Source organism: Vicugna pacos, chromosome 4 (genome assembly GCF_048564905.1).
Source record: "Vicugna pacos chromosome 4, VicPac4, whole genome shotgun sequence".
NCBI lineage: Eukaryota > Metazoa > Chordata > Mammalia > Artiodactyla > Camelidae > Vicugna > Vicugna pacos.
Window position 1 is genome coordinate 31,786,632 of NC_132990.1, and position 20,219 is coordinate 31,806,850.

A 20,219-nucleotide genomic window follows, 5' to 3' on the forward strand; every position below is an offset into this window, starting at 1 on the left:
ACTGGCCTGTCCTTGTCTCCCGAACATTTGGCAGCTCATACATGGCGAAGACATACAGGAGCCCTGTGAGCAGAAGGTCTCTTTCTCTCTCTCTCTCCTCCCTATGGGGGTCTCCCCCTGGCTGGATTGGATGCTCCATTCTGCAGGCGAGAATCTTTAGAGCAGGCTTAACCTCTTCTGCTTTCCTTTCCACTCATACTTTTCTGCTCTTCCCTAGCATTCGGGAATTCCCCGAAGTCTTGCCAAGGATTGAAGAACCCTGGCTAGGCTACTGTCAGAGGGCTCTGAAACTTAGTCTGACAGACTGAAATGACCCCCGGCCCTCAGGGGTGGACATACATGGGAAAGGCGTCTTCTCTTTTCCAAATACCCTTCTCTCTATCTCCCCTTCCTCTATTTCTCTCTTCCTCTGACTCTGGCCCTCAAGGCACTCCTTGGTTCTCGGGCCCAACCATGTGGTGCACCTCTGTGCCTTCTCTCCACTTTTTGCAGATCACGCCTCCAGATTGACCAAGCCTCCTGCCTTCGATCTCCACTCCAGGTAGAAGTCACCAGTGGGTGAGCCCCACCTTTTTTCCCTTTACTTTTTTGACCCCTTGTGCCAGCTTTTCACCTGGTTTTGGCCCTTTGCCGGTTGGTTTCTCTTTCTTGGAGGATGCCCAAAATAAGATCTGCAAGTTAGGTTCTCCCTTTCTGGGGGATGCCCTGGAATAGAGTCTGCACTGGTTTCCTTCTCTTTAATGCCTCCCTAAATACCATGGGGAACACTTCCTCTATTCCCTGAGACTCACCTTTAGGTTGCATTTTAAAATACTGGAATAAGTTTGATCCCCAAACATTAAAGAAAAAAAAGCTTATCTTTTTCTGTAATGTTGCCTGGTGTCAATACCAATTTCCAAATCAGGAGACTCGGCCTCTTCATGAGACTCTGAACTATAATACAGTCTTCCAGCTTGATTCTTTCTGTTGCAAATTGGGCAAATGATCTAAGGTCCCCTTTATGGTCCTCTCCCAAAATTCAGATCTTTGTAAAAATTCCTGCATGTGTCTCTCCTGGTTCTCTTTCCTGTTTTATTGGACACTGCCTTTAAGGTTTTCAACAAACAAGAGGTGCCTGTGTGAGCCTACTTCAGGTTCTTATAATTTAACTTGGAGACAAAATCTGAAGGTAAAAAAATTCTTTAGTTAAAAAATAATATACAAAGAAGTGGCAGAGAATCAAAAGTATGAGTGTTCTTATCTATGTGGTCTTTAATATCATTTTAATGTAATTATCAACATAAATTCAAAGCACAATTATCAATATAAAATCAAATTCAGAGAATTGTGTAAATTCACTCCACACATTATTAAGAACCATATAGTACAAAGATGTACGAACAACATAGATGAGTAAGATTCCATCCCTGTCCTCAACACAAAAAAACAGTAAAAAAAATATAACATTAAAAGTAAATGTCAGAGGAATAAATAACTTAAGAGTTTAGTAGGGAGATGCCAGAGAAGGCTTCATACAAGAAGTGTTATTTGTGCTGGGACAAAGTATTTTTAGAATGGAGCCTGCAGACTCAGTCTTGGAAAAGCACAAGGAAGTTAACAATACTATAGATTTGAAAGCTGCAAAGAGAGTAGATCTTAAGAGCTCTTATCACAAGAAAAAATATATAACTATGGTGATGAATGTTTAGTTATCGTGCTTTTATGTCAATTATTTTAAAGAGAAAGGCACAAGGAACATATAAGGAACAGAGCAGTTGAGTTTGAATGGAATATTATGGGTTAAGAGCACTAATCAGGAATATTAAACAACAGATTGCCTTGGGTGTTGGAGGACTGGAAAATATGCTGAAAGTAGCTGGGGAACTACTGTAGTTTTAGAAGCAGAAGTAACATTCACATGTAAGGTGAAGATAATTAAATTTTCAGGATTGCTGTGAGAATTAGGTAATTTATGTAGAATGCTTGGTTCAATGCCTGACACATAGTAAATGTTAATAAATAGTAGCTGCTATCGTTCACCTGACTAGCGACTGGGAGAGTAACTAATTACTAGGTGAGTGTGAAGCCCTGTTACCTGGTAGCAACAGAGAGGTGAGGAAGGAAAAAAATACTATTTAGATTGAGAAGGCTAGAGAAAGATTTTTTTTTAAGAGAAAGCTTTTTGACTGTATAAAATTTAGAAACATTTAAGCAGCAAAGAATATTATGAACAAAGTGTTATCTCCTCTAAATTAACATATGGACTTAGTGCTAAACTAATGAAAGTACTGATGGGTTTAATTGGGGGTGGTATTCGGTTTTGTTTGGGGTTTTGTTTTTGGTACATTTCTTGTTTTATATCATTTTTAAACCAAAATTTATTGAGACAAATATTAAGATTTTTCCCCAGATTTCTTCTCTAACAGTTTATAGCATATATAAATGGTCTTTATTGATTTAAATATCTCTCTCTGATCTCCCTGAATAAAAATTCAGTAATGGCTTAGGTAATAGTGAACCATTGAGTGCAATCTAAATACAATACTTATACAGATCTAATTTTAGAGAATCTAATGAAATGATCTAATATACATACAAATTTAATAAAACCATCTAGATTTGCAAAACACTATCTTAGGAATTATAATTCTATTGAACTTAATTTGAGCAACTGTAGCATCAATTAGGTAAAAGCATTTAAACTGAAAAGAGATTGTATTTTCTCCCTTTAAAAATAATTTAAATCAGTCAAATCTCCTGCTGTGGATATTTAGGAGCTGGCTACCATAAACCTGCAGGTGACCCTCACCCCTGAGCCCTCACAGCTTAACCCTCCCCTCTTCCTTGGGTACCTGATGATTCAGGGAGTCCCCTGAGACTCTCCCAACCTCTGCCCAGGGCTGCATGTAGAACAGTGGGGGCCACTTGGGAAAAGCTGGAATTTAAACTACTGAGCCAATTTTTGTTTTGATTATTTTCTTAGCTCAGTGAACTTTGTTTTAGCCAAGCTGCCAACCAACTTTCTTGAGCTTTTCTTCTCACGGTAGACAATCCAGCTTTGATAAAAGGGAGTGCTTCTTTCCAAATCTTTCTCAAGGCCTTCTGTAAGAGTCATGCTTCTAATGTATATGACTAATGTTTTGTGCACTTTGAGACATTTCTTTTCAATTTCTACACGGTAAATTGCTTCCTCAGTTGATGTTTCAGCAAATTTTCGTCACATGTTCTTGAAATAGTTCAGACAGTATTTGAAGTTTTAGCTCAAGTTTTGTAATAATACTTTCAGACTGTGAATTAAGACTGCAAAGACTTTGTTCAGTTTGGACAGCATTCATTTGAACTGTGAATTGTTGACTTAATTTTCTTCACTTTTTAAATAATCCTTGGTTTTTCTCCTTCAAGCCTTTTAAAGGAAACATTTGTCAACATTAGTATATCTTTCAAATTGACTTCTGATTGACAGTCTAGGAAATTGTCAATTTCTGATTTTCTCTTTAATTTCAAATTGCCATCAACCAGGTAATCTTCTCTAGAGAAATCAGACAAACTTACCGACTTTAGTGCAGTTTCAGAGATTTTAATGGGCTCTCTTTATCATTTAAAGCCTCTTTCATTTGTGCTTTCAATCATTTTTTTCCCTGTTCCTTTATTTCCCACTTCTATCCCATTTTGTAGTTTTTTAGGATAGCCATTTTAGGCTTTCTTTAAAATAAATGTTTTCAAACCATGATTTCCAGTCATGGAATGAGAGTTTAGGGGGCTGATTGCTGTTCTTTTTGGAGAAGATCTACAATATTCTCAAGTGATGAGTGAACCTGTTCAGATTATTTATAAGCGCTGCTCAAACTCAGTGTTTGTAACTTCAGAGGACTGGTCTCCACTGGAAGTGATGTGAGGACTTCATTGGTTTATATAATCAGTCTAATCCTTTCACTGATTAACTCAAGCAAAAACCTCTTTTGGCCAGCTCCTTTTCCCTCTTTAGTATCAGAATCTCTTAGGGTAATCCTTGGAGACTTGGGCCTTGTCTCAAGCTTCAGACAGCACTGTCTGAGGGCTGATGCAGAGTGGGAGGAGGAGGGAAGACCAGAGCTGTCTAACTTCTGCCCACTGCACAAATAGAAAGTGATACTATCTGTCCAGTGCATTTGGGCAGGTAGAAAACACTGATTGCAGCCAGGGGGGATCAGGCATGAGCTCTGACCACTCTGGTCCTGACCCAGTGCTTCAGGAAGCCTACGAGATCAAAGTAGTTCCATTCCGTTACCTGTTTTCTGCCCACAAGCACATCAGGCATAACGGTGGAGCACACTGCAGTAGAGGCTATGCCCATAGCCCTGAGTGAGGCTCATTCTCTTGAGTTCAAGTTTCTGTTACCAGGGAGGGAAGCCTGATCTGCCTGTGAAGGTCACAGGGATCTTCCCTCCCCTGGTTCAGCTTGGTCAGTTTAAGTGAGCAGGATCAGAGCACTGAAGGTACCTCAACAGAGATATTAACTAACAGCCTTGGATTTCAGTATCAGATTTGGCAGTATGTTAACAGTTCACGGAATTCCTGTAGGGCCAGTTTGTCCCCATTCAGTCCAAACATTCTTAGATGGGAGAGACTCTCCTCCAATGGTGACTGTGACCCAGCCTCTTCCCATCATGTGATCCTGCCATCTTCAGCTTGCGGCTCCCAAGTTTGTCCTGCAGTTGGTCTCCAATCAAGTCGTTTTCAGAAGTGTGGCTGCCTCTGTGAAGGCACTAGGTCTAACTGGGGCACATTCTATTACCTTAAACAAAATCTCACTCTCCTAGTTTCTCTCTGGCAAACTCGGCCCAAGCCTTCTTGTCCATTGCCTGGGACATTGCCTTCAGGGACTCATGTGAGGAGAGCCTCTGTCCATGGGGAAAGGAGAGAACTCTCAGCGGATGATGGTCTGGGGGATCCTGGAGGGGTCCAGCGCTCAAACCAAAGGTTCTTCTTCTTTTTTTAATATTTGCAAAATTGTGAGGCAGGGTGGGGGTAATGGCAGTGGCCAGTGAGTGGTGAAGGGATCTGTGTGGAAGGAAGACAACATCTCTGGGAAGGTGAGGGCAGGAGTGGCTTTCACCCAGAGTGGAGTGAGCAGCCAGAGAAGTTTGAGGAGGGCATGTGCACAGTGGGATGGTGATCACTCAGCCAGTGTTGTGGGAGCCTAGTTGTGATAAGGATGACGTTTGAGCAGGGGATATCATAGGATTTCTGTGTTGAGGGGAGGCAGCCATGGTTAGAAGCTTAGGAACAGGGTATTGAAACCTCAGCAGGGTGAGGAGGGTTCCAGTTAGGGAGCTGGTAGTGGTCCATAGCAAGACATTAGGGTCTGAGCAAGGACTAGAGGGCATCTGATGAGGGGAGAGGGACGACATGACCGCTAGATGGTATATGGTTATATACAAAGGTGATTCATGCAGTAAGTTAGTATTTTGAAATTAATAGAAGTCATTTTCTCACTGTTGAGAGAAATGGATTTAAAAACACGAAGAGAGAAAAGTTAGAATGAACCCTTTGCAGTTGATTTGGAATTGGAGTTATCACTGGAATTGGGAGTGTGAGCTCATAATCTTCTATATATATAGGAATAAGTAATGATGTAAATTGGCTCACTTTTTAATTGGATTGTCTTTTTGTTGTTGAGTTGTAAGAGATCTTTATGTGTACTGAACACAAGTCTCTTATCGGTTATATCATTTGCAAAATTTTCTCCAAATGCTTTGTGTTGCCTTCTCTTCGATTGTGTCCTTCATTTGAAACACAGTGCTTTTAATTTTGAAGAATTCTGATGTATCAACATCACTTGTGGCTTTGTGTCATATTTAAGAAACCATTATTTAATCTAACATTGCAAAGACTTGGTTTTTTCTTTTGTTTTCTTCTAAGAGTTTCAGAGTCTAAACTCCTATGCTTAGCTCTATGGCGTTTTTTTAGCGAATTTTGTAATGCTTTGAGATAGGAATCCAACTTTATTCTTTTGTTAAAAATTTTTTGACACTCCCACTACTACTGTATTAATTACAGGAGGATTGGTTATAGCAGAGGAAGAAGTGGCAGGGAGGCTCAGACCTGACTCCTACCTACCATCGATGACACACAATAGTAAATGAATAGCTGTGGTTGGCATGGGGGACGTAGGTTCTTCAGTAGAAGTAGAAATGAGGTCTTGGGATGAGGACAGGAGCTGGCCAAAACCCTAATGAAGTTTTCTTTGTTCTGAATTTATTCATTTGTTTTATTCATTTGTTTAAAAAGAGGAGGGAGAGGGCTTATTTTAAGTGATAAGACTGGACAGAATCAGGAAGCGTAGGGAGGTCTGTTAGTGTTTTGTTGAATGACATTTTTTTTTCAATGGCTGTAATAATCTCTCTCTTCTGTGTAGTCTTCTCTTCTGTAGAAAATGGTGCCGTTGTGCTACACTGATGTTTCCAGTGACGCAAGATGATTTTAGGTGGTTTACTGACTCAGCATTAAATAACACTGAATCATATAGTGGGAAAGTCATTTCTTTCTCTTGTAAGCCTTCTAATTACGTCAAAAGCTTTTCTCTGATTCTTGCTTGTCTGCCTCTTTAATAACAAGGGCAGGTTTCAAATTGACAGCCTTCTGTGACTGTCAGTATCATCCTAGGTTTCAATAAAAGTAATTTACTTTCATTATCTTCATTTTTATGGTTATCCTCTACTTATGGAAAATTATACTGATTTTCCATTTAGGTTGATGATATAAATTTAAGTCAAAAGAACTGTTAAATAAGCTGACTAAATGAAAAATATGTAGATTTCACACACAAAGAAATGCAGTGTTGCCATACAAATAATGACAACATTCCAGAATCTCTGATTGTTTATCATTTCTTCTATATGTTTTTTTGAGAGGGATTTGGGAGCCCAGAAGAATTAAATTATCTTTGGGACATTTAAGGCCAGACTATGGTAGTTTTTACTTGTTTTAAGTCATTACACCACCTTCTTGTTTAATAGAAAATTCTTGTCATTAATTATGATAGCACTGAACCTTGAAGTGAAATGCAATTAGAACTGCATGATATGTATTACTGAAGATACAGGATCTCTCCAGTATATTATTGTAGCATCATGGAATCTTAGAATACAAAGAGACATTACTGACACTTTCCTGAATCTGACTATAATTTGGTAGGTCATTCAGCTCTTGGTCTTGAACCTGTAAAGGTATCCTTTGTGAGCCCTCCATAGCACAGACTCACCTGCAACAATTCTGTTAGAGTTCTTATTGGTCAAGAGACTGCTTCTTCAAAAATTGGGATAGTGGTTTGTTATTAGCCGAATTTCAGCTTAAAAAGAAATTGGGTGGTCCCAGAACACACACTGGAATTCTGTCACTCAGAAAATAACACTGTAGATATATTACTACTGGCACAGATAGTATCATGGGTTACAATGTTTATTGACAAAGCTTTTCCCATTTTAAAATTTCTCATCATTTCCTCAATCAGTGTTGCTAGTCACACAACGAAGAATTTAACACTTAGCTTATTAGAGATGAGGGACACTAAAGAATTTCTACAGAATTCTAAAGCAGAACCTAAGATGTCCATATCAAGATCAAGCAAAAGTGTGAGGGAAATCATTTCAGCACCTCTCAGGGGCCTTGCTGGCTCTCATGGAGAATAAGGTGGTGGTGACTGTTCTGTAGAGAGTTTCTCATAAGCAGGTGGAGCATTGGGCACCTGTGAGAATGAGAAAGGAGACCATAGACTTAGCAACCGCACACAAGGTTCTGGGATAGGAATTAAGTCAAAATAGTTAGCATCTTGTTTATACTTTTGCTCTGGGCTGAAACTTGTTTAAGTGTTCACATATAGTTTCCACCCAATGAGGTAATCATTAAATTTCACAAGTGTGGATGTTGAAACATTGTTGGGGGGAACAGCACTAGAGAAAAAAGGGCTAAGCGGCTTCCCCCAAATCTCAAAAATTTATTTGCACCTGGATTATCCTTGTGAGGAAAAGTCCCAAGCACTAACTAATGAATTCTTGAACCCTGTTACAGACACTGACACACACTGTATCTTTACCTCAAGCATAAATCCTTATAGTTGTGTCTGAACGCTGTTGCTGCTATCAGCAGAGCACAAGTGTGTCAGGCCTTCATTTAATGCTCACAACAACTCGAGGAGTATTTTCATTGCTCTTAGGTTACAGGTCAGGAAGCTGAGGCACAAAGAGTTTAAGTCACTTGCCCACAACTGATAAGTCATGAGCTAAGAATCAAATGTAGTAATTTGGCTCCAGAGTCAGTGCTCTTAACCATTATGATGTACTGCATCTATACTGGCACTGTCCAACAAAAACAGAGTGCCCCACATATGTGATTTTAAAACTTCGAGTAGCTACATTTAAAAAAGTTAAACAGGTAAAGTTGATTTCACTAATATTTTCATTTAACCCCACATATCAAATATTATCATTTCAACATGGGCTCAATATAAAAATCACTAATGAGTTATTTATATTCTTTTCCTCATACTAATTTTGAAATCTGGTATGTATTCCAGCACATCTTAATTCAGACTACTGTGTTTCAAGTGCTTAATAGCCACATGTGACTAGTGGCTCTCCTAGTGGACAGTGCAACTCTATACAATTAATGATAAATACTTTTTTTCTCTGTTGGATCAATCTATGTTCAGGACAAAGGCAATTATACTAAAAAGGCAAGACAAAAATATAGTGTATCCAGAACCAAATCCTTCCCTTGAATCTTACATGTAGGGATTTCATTATTGACCCTGGAAAATGGGTATGAGAGGACACAATTTAAGAAAATCTCTGTGATTCCTTTTTTTTTTTAATCTTACTATTTATTTTTTATTATGGTAAATTATACATAATATAAAACTTACCATTTTAACCATTTTTAAGTGGGTAGCATTAAGTACATTCATATTGCCCTTGTTTTTTAGTAGGAATAATTTTATCCATTTGAGTTAAAAGCAGCCATACATGAAAACACCAAGATGCAAGATCTCAACCTACCACGGGTTCACAATTGTTCTCTTGAGAAGGCAGTTTGCTGTCCTGGTGACCAAGTCCCTCACCTGGACATCTTCTTGTTAAGGTACTTTGAGTACCAGCATGAATGCTTTTGTCCTGAAATGTGAATTCATGAAGGTTAGTGGATAAGAAAAAACAATGGAGTCCATTTAAAAAAAAAAAAGAAGGAAACCATTTTAAGAGTGGGTTTTAATCTTGGTTCTGTCACGTAATCGCTGTATGTCCTCAGACTATTCACTTTACTTATCTGAATTCCAGTTTTTTGCATCTGTAATATGAAGGTGATATCACTTACCTCTCAGAGTTCTTGAGGGAGTTAACTAAAGGTAAAGTGTCTTGTATGCTGCCTGACTCCCATCAGTTAGTATTTTTGACGGGAAAGAAAAAAGAGTGGATCTAAAAAATGGACTTCAGAGAATGGTCGCAAGTGGAGTAGATCAGGGCTAGTGAGGCAGGAGCTGGTATCACAGTGACGAAAAGCATTAGAACAACAAGGGACACTCTATGCACCTTGAATTATTCAGGAGAGCTTAATTTAGTGCTTTTCTCCATCCCTAGAAAAAACTGACAATAGTTTATGCAAGACAGAGACATATAATCAAAGTGGAGACTGCAGGAGTGGTCTGCCCTAGTAAGGTGGAGTATTTCATCACTGATATTACTTAAAATTCCTGGCACATTGTGATCATAAAAAAAAACTTTTAGTTGCTTTTACTGTTGTAAAATTCTCCACAGCAGTGGTTCTCAGACTTAAGCATGCATCAGCATCACCTGGAGGGCTTTTTAAACACAGATTACTGGGCTTACATGTAGAATTTCTGAGAGAGTAGTCTAGGATGAAGACCCAAATTTGCATTTCTAACAAGTTCCCAGGTGATGCCGCTACTGCTGATCCAGGGCCACATAGAGAACCACTGTCTGCAGACAGTGTGCCTCCTCATTTTCTGTGCCTGGGGTGACAAAGACATTTAGAGGGAAGAGGAGGTCCATTGGGGCCAGGTGGGGGCCATAGAAAAGGAGAGAGTGTATATCCCATTTATAGAGACAACACTGCATAGCTGCCAGGTTTTGCCAGATCTTTTGATTTTTTTTTAAAAAGAGACTAGAAATTAAGATTTTTATGTAAAATGTGACTTTTAAATGTTGGCACCTAATTCAGTTTTTTCAGATACAACCGCAAGTATATCTGAGCCAAATCCTCCAGTAGGGCATGAGCAGCAATCTGTGGTCCTGGCCAAGAGGGGCTGGGGCAGGGAGGTTGTGCAGATGTTCAATGGCTCCGCAGCCTTGTCTGCAGACTGTGGCTGATTGCAGGGGTGACTAGGTTGGAAGAGAAGGACATCAAGTAGGACTCCCAGGGAGGAGAGGTGTTTGGAACATCAATTGGACAAGGCCAAGCACTGATGGGGCTGATACCTGTATGGTCTACAGACTGTGAAGTAGTTTTCCTAAGCTCTAGTCTGAAATTTTTAGTGACCCTACCCCTTGGAAGGAGATACGCACAGGACTCCAATCTTGACATGAGGACCCAGGGAGGTTCTGCTCCCTTACACAACTCCCAACAACATACCTCAGGTAAGATGTTTAATGCATTCTCTCCCTTTACCTCAAGTATTGCTTTTATTCCTTTTCTTTTCTTTCTTTTTGTTTCTTTTTAATCTCTCACCTGCCATAGGGTAGAAGCATGATCTACTTCCCCAGTTCACTGCCAATTTTCTGCATTTGCATTCAAACCTCAGTGTGCAAGTTAAAATATAGGCTCCTGGGTCCCACCACTAGAGATGGTCCCAGAGGCTGCATTTTAACAAGAACCGTAGGTGATTCGAGTGCAGGGGCCCCTGACCATACATACACTGAGGAACATGACACTGTGAGACAGAAATGTAAACTGACTTGTCAGCAGGGCCTTTAAATTCTTTTCCAAGAATCAAGGATATTATGTCCTAAACTTACAAGTAAAAGAGTAAACTTGGTAAATATGAAAACCAACTTCCAGTCTCTTACAGATCGTTTTCCTGCAGAAACTCATAACTGCAAAAAGTGGTCTTTTCTTTCCAAAGATATCAGGTTTGAGGAATTGTTAGCCAAGGGAGAAATTTTAGGAGACCTTAATTCCAACCAACTTTGCTACCATTCTGTGGTCAGTGGAAGTGGGAAAATAAACACATTTCAAAGCTTAATAAAGGTGGAGTAATTTCAGGTATCTGAAGCTTTCATTTATCATCATTTATGTTCTTCTGCTCTAAAATGAAACTAGAACCACCAAAGAGAGACAGGGAGGTAAATTATGTAATTAAATGCAATACTTAATGCACTGTTTTACATAATTTGGCCTAAATTTCTTAGACTGCTGATCCCCAACCTGGCTTATCAGGAGATATGAAAGTCTCAGAATAAGATTTTAATATTAATTTAAAAAATAAATGACAGCATCTTTAAACATTAGGGAACCAGGAAATTGAAACACAGTTCCATCTCATAAAAATTCCAGAAACTCTGCAAATCACTGATCTAGACCTAGAGGAATGGAGGATGGTAGGTTGAACTTGAACCTTGCGGGTAAAGTGTCTGAGCCTGTGACACTAAGGCTGTTAGTCTTCAACTGAATGTGTTTCAGGTGAGTGTGTTGAAGCATAAAGGAAAAAAACCATTGCCTTTTTGTCCAGTAGCATCAAGCTAGCAATAGTGGACAGTTAGGAAATGGGTACCAACATAACAGGTTTGTACAGCTTTTACAAAAATTAAATCATTATGTTTTTATATGCAAACATCAAATGAAAATGTTTTAAATATAGAAGAAAACATACATTAAATAAAAACTGATACATGTTATGTTACATCGCATGTGTCTAGGTACAGAACTGAACAAACGAGGCTCAGAGAAGTTGAAATCTGAGGTCACCACACAAGTCAGTGGCAGTGAGACCAAATCCTGATGCCATACAGTGGGGGGACTGCTAAGTGCCAGGCACCGTGCTAGGCACTGGAGGCACAAAGATGAATAAGAAATGTTCTCTGTTCCAGTTCATAAATGGGGGGAAGAGAAGGGGTGGGAGAGGCAAGAAGTAAATAACCAATTACAAGGTAATGTCATAACCCTGTCCTAGAGGTACACGTGGAGTTCAGTGGCAGAGAGGAAAGTTTCATCTGTAACCTCCTAACCCAAGGCTTTGCTATCGTACTTGGTTTGGAGTCTTATTCAGACTCAGAAACTTCTCCTTCCCATAAACGTCACACTTTGGAGGGCTGCTGCTTTGTGGCTGTGTGCCCTCCAAACTCACCCTTTCTTTCATGGTTTGTGTCTGGGACACTATGGCAAGATGTGCATTAGGGAAAGGAAGTCATGGACTGTCCGGCTGCCCAGGCTTCCTGGCAAGGAGGAGAAGAACTCAAAGCTATGGCTCCTACCTTCTCCTTTTCCTCCTCAGACATCTAGTCTCCAAGCCCTTACCCACACCAACCCTTCTTTGCATCACAGAACCTTTTTCTCTGAATGAAGTGCTTGGTGAATGAGGAATGGGACTTCCCAACATTTTTTGTAAAGATGAAAAATTTTCCATTATATATCAGCCCCAGAAACTTTCAGATCTGTAATTACAAGAAAGAGGGAGGCAGGTGGGAATTGCATCTCTTCTTCCATCCCATTGCTCACTGTGGAGAATGCCTTTGGATGCTTAAGTGCTACTGGGCTTTGGAGCAAATTTTCTGAAACCTATCATTTTTATAGTGTGGATACTCAGTTGTTTCTCATTTGTTGAAGATCCTGCTGCCCCAAGACTGGACTTTGTCATTCATTAACTTCCTACTCATGTGGGTAAAGAAGCAAACATCCTATTAAAACTGCATTGGCCATTGACAGAGGATGGAGCCTGTTAAAAACCCAGTGGTCCTCTGTGCTGTTGAGTGGTAGATGGTTTCCTCACTGAAATGATGACTGGATGGGTCCTGGGTATGCTAGGTTGTTGGTATAACAGATTTAGAAGAACTTGGATTCCCAGGTAACCTTGAAGGAAATGACTGAAGAGAGAAGAAATGACTTAGAGCCGACTGCTAAGTCGCATAACAGGACCAGTAGGAATCTGCAGGAGGATTGGTAAGACCTGGAGTTCTTGTATGCTGCTGTTTGCTGTGCAAGAGGACCATGAACCCTTCCCCTGTGCCCCAGAAACCATCAGAGCTCAGCTACACACACACAGACAGGCACTCGAGTTTGCTGTCAGTGGAACCAAAGAGATAAGCCAAGTTCCTGGTTGGAGTTCATGCCTGGGAAGAGGCAAAGGAAGAGTTACAAGTAAAATGTAGAGAAAGACTCTGGTGGGTGGGGCGGGGGTGGTGTGGAGGGTATAGCTCAAGTGGTAAACCACATGCTTATCATGCACAAGGTACTAGGTTTAACCAACAGCACCTCCTCTAAAAATAAATAAGTAAATAAACCTAATTACCTCCCCCTACAAAAAAAGACTCCTCACCCAGGAATCAGAGCTAGAGGCAATCCTAAGAATATCACTGCATTGCCCAGAAAGTCAGACAAAGAAGGGGAAGGCAGGTCCTGGATCTTGACAGACTCAGCAGTGGGAACTTTACCAACCTTCAAGCTTCTGTATCCACTTCGTCTTCTACAGTACCAGCAGCTGATAAGCAGTAAAATTCCCAAGATCACGGTCAGGATGCCAATCCCTGCAGCCCTGGCCCAAGAGAGAGACAACTCTATCTTGTCAGAGAAACCTTGTTCCAGATTGTGATGAATCATGCATCAATCTTCTCTCTTCACAGGGCCTTTGACAGCAGAGCAGTACACTCCCAAGGTGTGTCCCACCCCACACCCGACCAGGTACCCACCAGACCTCCAGCACCCTTCTCCAGGGTCAGGACCATCTCGAGGAACCTCTCAGGTGTGTGCCCACAGCAGCAGAGCTAACTGGCATGGGCCCCAGCGCCCAAGTTCCAGGTGCAACTGATGCAGTAGCAACTGACCCTTATGTGGACAACATATTTGAGACTGAATTGTCTTTCCATTAGGGCTAGTTTAAAACCTTTTCCCCAACTATCAGTTGACAAAAAGGAAATACAAATCAACATTGACTTAATGTCTGCTGTAAGCTGGGTGCCTTGCTAACCATTCTACATGCATTAGCTTATTTAATTCTCACAACAGCCCTGTAAGGTAGGCATCATTTACCATCCCCATCTTACACAGATGAGGAGATAAATGCAGAGGTTAAGTGCCTTGCAATTGGTCATACAATGGTAGCACAAGACTGAGCTAGGATTTGAACTTGAGTCTGTCTCAGCTGTGTTTGTACGCTCTCCTTACCCAACCCTTCCCTCTATTCCTGCCCCGACTAATGCTCCTAGATGCCAGGATGATGGCAGCCTGTGGTGGTAATTAGCAGTGTGCTTGCCTGTCTCTTCCAGAAAAAGGGCTCCCAGAGAAGCTTTTTGGGTTTTGGCTTATTTGTTTTTAATTTGTGTCCTCAGTGCCTAGGAAGGGTCAAGCACACAGGTGTTTCAAGAAATATTTCTTGAAGATAGACGCATGGATGGATGGATGGATGGATAAATGGATAGTTGGATGTATGGCCAAACAAATGAATAAAAATGAACAAATGAATTATGGGTGATGAATAACACCAGTCTCTGTGAAAAATAAATAAGCCATTTAATATCTTCTTAAAATAACTATTTACAAATATGTGGATTTGTGGCATAATGTTAGCCCCAACATCTTTTCTTTTGCATTTGCAATTGGAACTAAAGACCCACTTGAAATACTGTCTTTAGAGATTTATTCCTTTGGCTCATTCCTAACAGCTTAATTCTCTGTTACTTTAACCTCAGTAACCTCTTGTGGGTGGATCAGCAACTTTCCACACAGCAGGTTTTGGGTGGGGGTGGAGAGAAGGTAATGAAGAAAAGGAAAGACCTTGGAGACCAGCCACAGAGAATTCAGAGCTGGCACATTGTGACTGAAGGGATGGAAGTAGGACTTGTGGTATTTAGGAGTCTCTGAGAATATAACTATCTCACAAGGATGCTAGCGGCCAGCCCCACTGGTGAGACATGTGTCCCGTGTTTATGCTCAGCTAGGCAAGCTGTCTGTCCTGTCTGGCTTGCACTTGTTCCAGGAATCCAGTGCAGGGTCACCAAGGACCAAACTAATTAGGTCAGTGCTTGATGCTTCCTCTGGTCTCACCTGAGTGACCAGGAAGGTACACCTCAGAATGGAAGTGGTAGATCCTGGGGATGCTGAGACAAGAGGTCTGACCTTGCCAGCCTGCCTAGCCGCCAAGTCAGAGAGGCCAGCTGACATTTGGAGTCAGGTACTCAGTAGGTATGTACTAAGCACCTCTTGGCTGGGCAGACATGGACTACCTGGAAGAAACAGCATAGGGGATCAGCTCTGGGAGAAATGACTGAGTTGCTCCTAGAGAAAAGCTGTATGTCATTGAGCAGGCTCTCCTCAGGAGGACACAGTCTGGGCATCTGAACCAGCGTCTGGGGCCTTGTGTCCGGTGGCCCATGGAAGTACTAGCTACCACAAAGGCCCTGGAGACGGGTCCTGGGACTGCACTTCCCTGCATGACACTGTCAATTAGCTAACATTTGCCTGGTTTTCCACATCACAACATGATCAACGTGAGAAGTGCTGAGTCTCTTATCTGTGACTTGGCTAGAGAAAGGCTTTGCAGTACTGGGTGATTTATAAGAGGCTGAGCAGCTGCTGGTGAAGCAAGGTCTAATTGAGCCATCTCTTGGAGAGACCTTTGCACAGTACCACCCACTGGACCACCATCTCAAGGCTGCTGGGGCATCCAGCCTATCCTTCCATCTCTGAACAGAATAACAGCCCTGGATGAAAATGCTGACCCAATAATGCACCCAGTCAACCCACTTTATAGATCATGAGGCTGAGACCTACTGCAAGTCTCCAGTGTAACCACCACCTAAGCAGCTACTCTACCATTTGTTGAGCACCAATTTGTGCCAAGCACAGTGGCAAGCCCACTACTGAAGGCTTTGATTCCATCCTCACAAGAATCCTCTGAAGTAAGTAGGATGTTCATTTTCCATCTGACGTCTCCAAGACTTTAGGCTGCTAAAAGTCCAAGGTTGCACAAGCAGAGAGCAGCAGAACCAGCATTCACAGCGACTGGCCCCAGATACCCAGCCAGTGCTTTTCTGCCGCATCACCCTTTCCTGAGACGAAGCCGTTACAGGAAGCATTCGTGGGCTCTCGTGACTGAAGGCAGCTGATTCATTCTCAGCATGCCTGCACTCTAATTTTACCCCCTCCCCCCCCAGGTCTGTGGTCATCCCCTTGGACATCTTGGCACAGACAGAGCTCTGTTCCAGCTCTTTTGCCCAGTCACATGGCACTGTCACATGCTGAGTAACAACCGAGAACATTGGGATGTGCCAGACACAGCAGAAGAACCCACCGCCCAGCCGGGCAGGGGTCCTCAGATATCATCCAAATACCTCTAGCAGCAGAATTGCCTGAAATGCATGTTATAGTGCAGATCCTGGTCCCCCGACCCTCAGACCTCCTGAGTCAGCCTCTTGGGTAGCAGTGTCTAGAAAGCTGCATTTTCACAAGCTCCATGGGTGACTTATGCCCCCTCAAGTGAGAACCCCTCTTGACTGGGGTTTTGCAGAGATATAGGATCTGCTGAGTCACCATACAGAAGCTGATACAATATCCTACCTAATACCACATGCAATGGACCCCCAAGAGTGTATGTTTGCTCTTGGGACATTTTCTTCAGAAGATCTCCCTACCTCCACTCCCAGTTGACCATGCAGGGATTTTGGAGAATCACAGCAGGGTCTTCTGAGGAAATGCTCCCAGCCTGAATTCTTCCCTGGTGCCATTGATGGTTTCTACATCTCACTTGCCCCTGCTACTTCACTCTAGTAAATATTATTCGACAGTTCTTTCATGAGAGAGAGCAAGTTTGAGGGAAGTTTTGAGCAGACCACTTAAGAAATGCTCCAGATAAAAACTGGGTTACTTGTTTGTCCTGTTGGAATCTCCACTCGGGGTTGTGGGGAGCCCCTTCCCACCACCACCTGTTCCCACTCGAGTCGTTGCAGAGTGTGTCCTGCAGCCTGTGTTCCCATCACAGCACTTGAACTTGCTGAAACTTCCCTCAGACTTAAGTCTCCCACTAGATTGTAAGATTTTTTCAAAGACAAGAATAGTGTCTTGGGCTGGTATACAATGTTTAGCTCTTAGAAATGCTTAATCATTTAAATACTTATTTTAAATTAACTCTTAATACCAAACACCTTTCCTTGAGATAAAGTATTGATACAAAGGTTATGACCACCATCTTCACCATGCAGCCAGTCAGCAGGTGGAGTTGCACACACAAACCTGCCATTCCTCCTCACTCGCTCTTTGGCAGTTTGCCTTTGTTCTGTCTGCAAACCGCATCCAGGATCCTGACTGGAGCAGACATGCAAGGCTTGAGGAAAGAGGCATTTTGCTTCCAGACAGATGTTGTTCAGCCTGGGAACCTACAGTGTAGGTCTAATAGCTAAGAATGCAGACAAAAATGGCAAGATCCAACTTTTTACCATCCCTACATCGCCTTTTTTGGCTTCAGAGAAGCTTGAGGCCCCTTGTAGGACCACAAATTCTCCTTACCTTGTTGCCGGGGTTTTTGCTTTCTGGAGAAATAAACACTAGAGAAATTTACAGGCAGGACATGCATGTGCTGATGGAAGCCAGCAGGCTGTGTCATCAAACGGCAAACTGGAAACCCCACTAGGTCTAGTTTTGAACTTACTCTTCAGCTGTGATGTGGGAGTGGCCATGCCCTTTCCTGGGGGACCCATTGATGAAGTAAGCCTCTTCTCTTGGCATCTTGTGGGATCAGGCCACAGGACACCTAATAGCAGGGGCACACAGGTGTCATTTAATGCATCCAGAATGTCTTTACCATAAACCCCCATGAAGACATTCTCGTTAGGTGACCAGTAATGACAGCCAAACCAGACAGCTCTTGTTTCTCTCTGTGAGAGGATTTGTACCTGTTTCTTTCAGTCACATCAAGTGGAAATTGCTCAGGATTCTAACGCTTTCTACCAACTGAAAATTAAGTTCCAAGAAGAAACCCACAAACAAAAGCAAAACACTTTCAAATTGAGTTATTATTTGGGGGTGGAAATGGGACGTTCAGTTTGACTCAGTACCATAAATTTGTAGAGAAAAAGCGTTTTATTCACTCCTTACTTTTCCTGGGCCAAGACTGGTTAATAAGAAAAGTTATTTCTCTTCAAAGGTATTATTTTGTATCTATCCTTGGAGAAGTAGAGGCTATGATATAGTGTGTGTGTGGCCTAACACAGCATCGTCCAAGCCCATTTTCCAACAAAGGAGACCACCCCAAACAGGTTCCTGGATGTGTCCACGTCCACTCATCCAAGATAAGCTGAGGAAGCTTGACCTGGTCTAACAATTGTCTTCCCTCCACTGAAATCAATTTCTGCCTCTCCCTGTTCAAGTCTCATGACTTGGGTTTTAAATACATACATACATACATATATATAATAATACAAAATTTTAATTTTAATTGTCCATCATACAAATACACAAAAAGCTCATGAACTTCAGTGGTCATGATCAAAGTGTGCTTGTCAAAACAAATAATGGTTTCTCTTCTCTCCTCGCTGTTGTGTATTTTTCTTCCCTCTTATTGTTCTCATGAATCCCAAAGGTCTGATCCCCTTAGAGTTATATTAATGAGCCTGTTGAAAACAGCTGGGAGAGAAGTGGGAGCGTGGAGGGGAGCGTTCACCCCATGAACCCTTTCCATGGGGCATTTCATGTGTCATCTGCCCTTCCCAGTTGTAAAGAAGAAATCACACTAGAACTCACTGATCCTCTCAGGTGAATCATGTAGGGGTGAACACTTGGTTTAAAATTACAGACACAAAATTCAATTCATTCTGGGTTAAATTTTGTAACTCTATACCTCCAGCTTCAAGCCTTGGCAAGCAGCATAGGGACAGCAAATGCACCTCATCCCACCTGAACTAAGAAAAGTGGTTCTTTAAGGGACCTGACAACAGCTGCTCACAAGCTGGCTGCAGCCTGAACAGCTGCTGCTTCTGATTCTCTGCTTTGCTTCCCAGCAGTCTGGAGGGAGGACCTAGGAGGAGACTTAGTGAACCTTCAGAAGTCAGAGAACTATAAATGTTGAGGAGAAATTCTGCTGACAGCCAAGCCTCAGGGAGGCAATGAGGAAGGACTGAGGAGTCCACCAGAATCCTCCAAACCCAATTCTCTTCTGAAGGAATGGACGAGAAAGCAATGCTCTTACCTGCTTGCGTAGGACTGACTCCGTCTGCTGGCTGGCCTGTATGTGAAGACTGCTTCTCTGGCTCTTAATCTTAAAAACTTTTTTTTCCTGGTCTTGAATCCCATGTTAGTCACGAGTTTGGATTTCTGATGGGGTCGTCTATGATTGCTTAATTGGCGTGAAAGAAACCAGCCTCATTCCTCTCCTCAAAAAGTCACGGCTCATTGTGGCCTCTGTTTTTCCCAACCCCAGGGTTTCATCTTAGGGAAGCCATTTATTTTAAATGCTGGTCCTCCTCGGTGGGGTTCCCAGGGCAAGATACAAGATGCCCAGTTACAACTGAATTTGAGATAAACAATGAATAATTTTTTAGTTTAACTGTGTCCCAAGCAAAACTTTTTAGTTTAAGTGTGCCCCACCTTTTGCATGTGACATATTTTTACTAAAAAATAATATTGGTTATTTACCTGAAATTCAAATGTACCTGGCACCCTACACCTTCCCTCATCTTCATGGGGTTGGAGAGACTTTGGGCTCAGACCTGGAGGTCATCTGGTCCCATGCCCTTCTGATCAAGAAAAGGAAACAGGATCCCTAAGACTTCCTAAGCTGAGCTCCCTTTGTGGCACCCTCAGAGATGTCTGTCCCCTGAAAAGAGTGGGTTCCCTGCATTTTCAAGGGGCAGACAAAATTTTCTCTTTGAAGGTAAATATGACCTACCTAGAAATTTAACAGAAACCAGGGCTGATTCAACCTGACATCATAACCTACTCTGAGAGTTCAGCCCAGAAGCATTTCAGTTAGGCAGAATTATCTTTGCTCACCATCTCTCTGTAACCATTGTGGACAAGCAAAACCAAACCAAACCCCACCAGAAGTA

The 20,219-nt window shown here is 41.9% G+C and overlaps 1 protein-coding gene across 1 annotated transcript; it reads right to left on the bottom strand.

Moving 5' to 3' along the window:
- Positions 1-7,409: 7,409 nt before the first annotated feature.
- Positions 7,410-19,462, bottom strand: MLANA (melan-A). Its single transcript, XM_006208149.4, has 5 exons — positions 19,361-19,462; positions 17,825-17,926; positions 13,621-13,717; positions 9,015-9,128; positions 7,410-7,705 (listed from the first exon to the last, which is right to left on the bottom strand). The coding sequence occupies exons 2-5, from the start codon at positions 17,899-17,901 to the stop codon at positions 7,637-7,639; spliced, it is 357 nt and encodes a 118-aa protein (XP_006208211.1). The 5' UTR covers positions 17,902-17,926; positions 19,361-19,462; the 3' UTR covers positions 7,410-7,636.
- Between the last annotated feature and the right edge of the window lie 757 nt (positions 19,463-20,219).

Bases quoted from the DNA above. Each gene is read 5' to 3' on its own strand.
- MLANA (XM_006208149.4), bottom strand. From the start codon at position 17,901: ATGCCAAGAGAAGAGGCTTACTTCATCAATGGGTCCCCCAGGAAAGGG. The intron at 13,718-17,824 runs GTAAGTTCAAAA...CTCTTGGGCCAG, and splicing joins TCCCACATCACAGCTGAAGA to GGCTGCAGGGATTGGCATCC. The intron at 9,129-13,620 runs GTTGGTAAAGTT...TTCACATTTCAG, and splicing joins GTGGATACAGAAGCTTGAAG to GACAAAAGCATTCATGCTGG.